The sequence below is a fragment of the Diabrotica virgifera genome, chromosome 9 (genome assembly GCF_917563875.1).
Source record: "Diabrotica virgifera virgifera chromosome 9, PGI_DIABVI_V3a".
Lineage (NCBI taxonomy): Eukaryota > Metazoa > Arthropoda > Insecta > Coleoptera > Chrysomelidae > Diabrotica > Diabrotica virgifera.
The window spans coordinates 40,065,432-40,072,047 of record NC_065451.1 but is presented as its reverse complement, the minus strand read 5'-3'; the positions used below and the strand labels follow the sequence as shown (position 1 = coordinate 40,072,047).

The window sequence follows — 6,616 nt, the reverse complement described above, 5'->3', positions numbered from 1 at the left end:
GTAACTGTTGGGACTGCCATTACTCATTAACGACGGTAGTTCATCTCACAGGGCAAAGCTGTTCATCTACTTTAAGCCGGTGATTACAACTTTCACCGCATGGTCGTATCGATGAAGCATCTGTATTTGAACCAACTCTTCCAGCCGTCTTCATGCATCTCTTCGGCATCGTGTCACGAATCACCCTCCGTACCATTTCCACCAAACGTTCATCTTTTCTCTTATCGCCTTTTTCCACGGTTATTACTCGATTGTTTCGTAAAGCTTGGCTAGCTGCCTCGTGTTCCAAGGCAATAGCAAGTGCTTCATCTAAAACTTTCGGTCTTGCTAGTCGTAAAGCTTTCTGTAGTTCACTATCTTTCAGCCCATTGACGAAGGTATCTATCGCAATTTCTTCTAAAACACTGTCTGGCACCTCCGGATAAGTCAACCGCACCACACGAGCCACATCTGCTTCAAATTCTTGCAGATTCTCACTTGCTCGTTGACTTCTACTTCGCAGTTGTGCTTTGTATACTTGTAGATCGGCATCTCCATAGCGTTTTTCTAGACGAGTGAACAAGGTCTGGTAACATTTTTCTTGGCCCTTAAGTATAGTTTCCACCAGAGGAACATGAAGGAACTTTTGTGTTTCTGTTGCTTGTTGCTTAAAAATGTTTCGCAAAGTTCCTCAAAGTTCCTAAGTGTTTCTTCTTGTTTCGACAACAAATGTTGCATGTTTGCGATTGTTGGTGGTTTCCAGTTTTAGCGGTGAACTTCAAAAGAAATACGGCAACAACAGGCAACATAAACATATTGTTGTCTGAGTGGAAACAGATACAGCAACTTGTAGTGACTTGTTTTTGTCTAGTGCAGCTCGACGGCGAACGTGGAATAATTTATAGTCGGTCGGACGTGTGAAAAAATAGAAAAATGCCGTTCATGTGGACAAATGAGTTAGTACTCGAATTAATCGAAAACTATAAGCTTTGTGAGTGTTTATGGAATACAAAGCACGCCCAGTATAAATGTAGAAATGCGAAACACGATGCTTGGACAACATTGGCAGAAAAAACAGGCTCAAATATAGAAGAAGTGAAAAGAAAAATGAAAAATGTTATTGCACAATTCTATAGAGAAAGAAAAAAATATCGTACGTTAAAAAAGTCGGGAGCCGGCGCCGTATTTATTTCAAAGTGGTTTGCTTATGAAGTCTTGTTGTTTCTTGCGGGCAGGAACAAAGTTAGAAAATGTGCTGAAAAAGGAATAACTACAAGTGAGGTACGTATTTTTTTTGTTTTATTTGTAATTTTTATACAAAGTTAAAAATTATTTTGCCATGGAACCATTCCTTCGGGTGACATAAAATATTGAGCAAATTCATCTCGAACTTGTTTAGCTTCCAACGTTGAATTACGTGCTTATTTTTGCAGTGATGCAAACATATTGTTGTTTATTTCGTTTCTCCAAGAACCTGGGATCCTTTCGCCCGTATCTTTGTCTTCTGAATCAAAGGTGCCAGGAGGTGAGTATGACTTTCGGGAATGTAAACTGCTTCTCAGAAAATTATGGAGATATACACATGCAGCAACAACTAATTCCACTCTGTCGGGTTCAAGTAGCATGGGTTTTCTTAATACCCTGAACCTAGCAGACATGATTCCAAAAACGTTCTCAGAAATACGCCTAGCGCGTGACAAGCGGTAATTAAAAATTCGTTTTGAGGAACCTTTCTCTTGAGTGCCAGGGTAAGGTTTCAATAAGTTTGGTGATAGGGGAAAAGCGTCATCTCCTAGAAAAACAAACGGAACAGCTTTTGTTCTTCCTGGCAATGGTTCTAATTCAGGCAAATTGAGCGTGTTTTGATATAACATTTTTTTGAAATGAGTACTGTCAAACACTCCACCGTCGCGTCGGATATACGACCTTGGCTGCCCACATTAAGATACATCACCTCATAATTTGCGTTGGCCACAATAAATAACACCACACTAAAGAAGGACTTATAATTATAAAATTCACTGCCACTATGTTTTGGTGCTTGTATCATAATGTGTTTGCCATCCATAACCCCGGCACATTTAGGAAAATTCCAAAGATTAGCGAATTGATGTCCCGTAATAAGCCACTCCTCTCTACTCTGAGGCATCTGAAAAATAAAAAACCGGTAAATTTGTTTAATCAAAACTTCTCTCGCTTTAAATATAATTTGTATTTCATATTAAAAGAGTAAGAAGTAAAAATATATTTTTAATTTTCAGGGTGAAGATGATGGGTCAGACAGCAGTGCAACGGACAGCGGGGAAGTTGAATCGCAAGATTCCAATATAGCAGACGAGGCAGATGCAGTAACTGATTCTTCTTTTATTGTTGGAGAGGCGAACAATGACGTCGACACTCTGAACAAAACTGTTGCTGCTATTACTGAAACACCTACAAAGCCTAATAAAAAACAGAACCAGATCTCCAACGCCTTCCACAAGCAGCACTACAAAAAGTAAACAGGGACCTAGGCTCTTTAAAAGTCCAAAAACAATGAAGAAAAGACAAGCTGATGTGAAAACTGACGAACGACAGGAAGAGGCATATGTATTGCTGAAGCAGCTACAAAATAAAAAGCCACGTAATCGGTTCCAAATTTTCGGCGAACTAGTTGCCTGTAAAATCGAAAATCTTCAAAATGAAAACGCTAAAAACACGGTAGAGCATTTGATCTCTAATATTTTGTATGACGCATCTATGGGTAAATACGATCGGCCATGTCCATGTTATCAAAGTTGGCATACACCTTCGGCCAATAACAACACAGCAAGATATTATTCAGATAACCAGAACTATTACTCATCCAGTACCAATGATTCTGTAACATCACCAGCCTCAACAACACACACACCTATGCCATCCCCAAATAGCTCTTGTTATGAAACTAACTATCTTCCCCAAACAGAGACAAACACTTCGACACTCTCAAAAGAAAAGCAGCCTTGTAGAAATCTTCAAGAATCATCTATATCTGATGCGATACGTCTGGCCATGTCAGATGCAGGACTTGATGTAAATTACTGATAAAATATTATTTGTTAAAAAGAATATCTCTTTAATTTTTTAATTAGATTTTTTAAATTTTTTATTTAGAATTTAAATAGAATATCTTGTTAATTTTTTTCTTACACTTCAAAAAATTGGTTTTTATTAAAATTTAATAAAATGTCTACTACTAATTACATTATGTCATTTGATTGAAAAGCTGTATATCTACCGAGGTATCTACTTACCTTAAGTTTATCCTTCAGAACTTCAGCGATTACTTTACATACTTCTGGTATAATTCTACTAATTGATGATACCGAAATTTTGAACAAGTACATCAAGGAATGGTAAGAATCGCCTGTTGCAAGGAATCGCAGTGTGAGCAGTAGTCGTTCCATTGGTGAAATGGCTTGTCTATAATTTGTATCTTCTTTCTGTATTTTGGGGGCAATTTGACATAATAACCATTCAAAATCGGTGCTGGACATTCGTAAAAAATTTTTGACACTACCATTATTTTTATTATTTCCTATGTATACATCGTCTTTTTTAATACATTGAGTAGATGCATGCCACCATATTCACTTCTATCACAGAGACTTGGTTTCACCCAACATTTGTGCTTTCTTTTTTTCTTTTTTGCCGACAACACTATATAGGCCGCCGCTGCTGCAGCTATTTCATCATCTTGATCCATGTTTACCAACCGCGGTGGAAACACTAAGTTGCTCTCTCTCAGTTATCAGAAACGACCGGAAACAAAAAGTTCTGTCAGTGGAAATAAAAAGTTTACATTTGTTGCTAATAAGTTCCTAAATTTACAAACAAGAAGAAACACAGGCAACAAAAATGTTGCTACATGTTGCTATTTGTTCCTCCGGTGGAAACTATGCTTTAGGAATTGATCTTAATATATCTGCAGCATCACCTCGTAAAGCAGCAGTCAAGGAAACAGCTTTTTCTTGTTCGGTCCAATGATTGGCTGCCGCAATAGCTTCGAATTGTCTAAGGTATATGGACCAAGAGGACTTTCCATCAAATGGTGGTAATTTGAATCTCATATTATGCGACATTTCGTCTCTCGGTAGTTCATCTTTCACTACAGGATCTAAAGCTACTGCATGAACTGACGGTTGCACTTTTGTATCGTTATCATGCCCTCTAATTCTTTGATCTTCTCTTCTACGTCCAAAACTACTGCATTCGTCCAAAACTACTACAAACTTCTTCAAGTTTTTCGTTGTTCTGTCAACAAACTTCTTCAAGTTTTTCGTTGTTCTGTCTACAAACCTTTTTAATTACTTGAGAAGTCTCGTCAAATTTTTTAGCAACGCTTTCGAATTTCTCGTCGCTTTTTCTACCAACTTCTTCAAGTTTCTCATTGTTCTTTATAGAAGTTTCATCAATCGCTTGAGAAACAGTTTTCAATTTCGATAAAATTGCTTGTTCTGCTGACTGGAAGTGGAACGTCTCTGGAGCATCTACGTTCTTCGTGAGGACTTCCTCGAGTCGTGCTTGTAGGACTTTATTGGTCCCACTGCTATCTCATCCCGTTCCTCTAGCTGTTCACGGAGCTGTTTTACGGAAAGTTCTTATACATCTTTGGTCGGCACACACGTACTTTTCAAAACGTCTTTTAAAAGTCTTTCCGAATACCGAACAATCAACGCACTTTAATTATTCCCGACGACCAAAGTTCAAAAGTCTTTCCGAATACCGAACAATTAACGCACTCCGATTATTCCCGACGAATAAAGTTCAAAAGTCTTTTTTTTCACTTTTCATTTATTTACACTCCACACCGTTTACACCAATGTAGCGTGATTACTGTAATTACTGTTAAAATAATACTCTCGATTCGTTTATACATTTATTTATACAAGTTACAGATCGAATTTATATTATCAGCTAACTATTTACAAAATCCGTCCAATTTATATACTCTAGCCGTCATTCCGGAACGTTCTGTATATCTCTAGCTATGTCCATGAGACTCGACCGCTTGCACATCCTTATCGGCGCTGCATCGCGTATCTCGAAACATCGATATTGTTCTGTCTGTGTGGAGACGGGGGCTGGTATGCGTGGACTTGAAGATGGTGAATTTTTTATTGGGCCAGCAAGGTGGTTATACTAAATACCCCTGTTTCATATGTCTGTGGGATAGTCGTGCAAAAAATGAACATTGGGTTAGAAAGGACTGGCCTTTGATGAACCACTGATAAGTCGAGAAAAAATCATTCTTCCATCATTTCACATCAAGCTTGGACTAATGAAACAATTGATTAAAGCCCTTTATAAGAACGGTAACTGTTTTAAATATGTTTGTCAAAAATTTCCAGCCCTAAGTATGAAAAAATTAAAAGCAGGTACCTTCGATGGACCGCAAATCCATACTCTTATGAAAGACAATACATTCATAAACCATATGACACAAATTGAATCTGAAGCTTGGCTTAGCTATGTTTTAGTAGTCAAACATTTTTTGGGAAGTCATAAGGCACCAGACTATTCAGGACTAGTTGCTAATATGCTTCAAAATTTTAATAGGCTGTAAGTAGGTAATTTTAGTAGGCAAGTAAAATTCTTAATGGTGATCTGATAATCGAAGTCACGAGACGGAGACAAACTGACGAGCTGTTGAGAGTGCGCTATTTCATCGATAGTCAGAATATTCTTTTAAATATAAGGGACTATAGTTGTGTGTGCAATTATGTCTACTAAAGAGCAAGATAGCCTGACCGCTGGGCTGAATAGAAGACGGAACATGTCTGGAAATAACTCGCTGCCAACCGTGAGGTGTGGCCGTGTGGCAGCGAGGTGGCACTGTTAGGCTATTAAGGCCAGCAGTTGTGACAGATATATCGATGAGGGATATCGATAATGTTAAGCTTGAGGATACACCCCTACTGGATGTAGGATTTGAATACGAAAATTTAAAGTATGATGCTTCCATGGGAGGATGTTATTGACCCAGGTTTTTAGATGAGGATTTAGCATTGCTGTTGAGTCATGATACAAAAGGAGAAATATTTGATGATGTGTTCAATGAATTTATGAACATGCTGATTAAAGAAGCCAATTCAAAACAGGTTTCACGTTTTGAGACGGTTTATTCTGATGATGGAGTGAAGATGGATGCAGCCATTGATAATGATGAAGGTGTATCATCGATACGTGATATAATAGCAGTTAAAAAAGTGGAAAAAAGCGCTACCTAAGCCGTATTCAGAGCAATTGCAAACATTTGCTCTGACGCTACATTATTACTCACCTACGGCGTATAAATATGTTAGGCCAGTGCTTCCCCTGCTCGACTACAGGGGCGTCGCGAAAGTTTTCTTCCAATATTAGACATAATCACATAAGTACCTTTAAGTATTAAACATTACACTAAAGTTGTTATGACAACTTTTTAACTTTTAAAATATACCTATATAAAAATGTTTCCCATGATAAACGAGTTCAGTTATTAGTAATTTTATTTGATGCCGACAATATATCCTCGATATTTTAAATTCCACGAAACAATTCTCTTACTACTGTAAATTGACTTCGGACCGACAGGCCATAAATCACTGCCGGTCGGCAAATACAATCGTCTCTT

General features: G+C 37.8%; 1 protein-coding gene across 1 annotated transcript; it reads right to left on the bottom strand.

Moving 5' to 3' along the window:
• Positions 1 to 1,400: 1,400 nt before the first annotated feature.
• Positions 1,401 to 3,874, bottom strand: LOC126890922 (uncharacterized). Its single transcript, XM_050660091.1, has 3 exons — positions 3,255 to 3,874; positions 1,903 to 2,128; positions 1,401 to 1,771 (listed from the first exon to the last, which is right to left on the bottom strand). The coding sequence occupies exons 1-3, from the start codon at positions 3,495 to 3,497 to the stop codon at positions 1,401 to 1,403; spliced, it is 840 nt and encodes a 279-aa protein (XP_050516048.1). The 5' UTR covers positions 3,498 to 3,874.
• Positions 3,875 to 6,616: the final 2,742 nt, after the last annotated feature.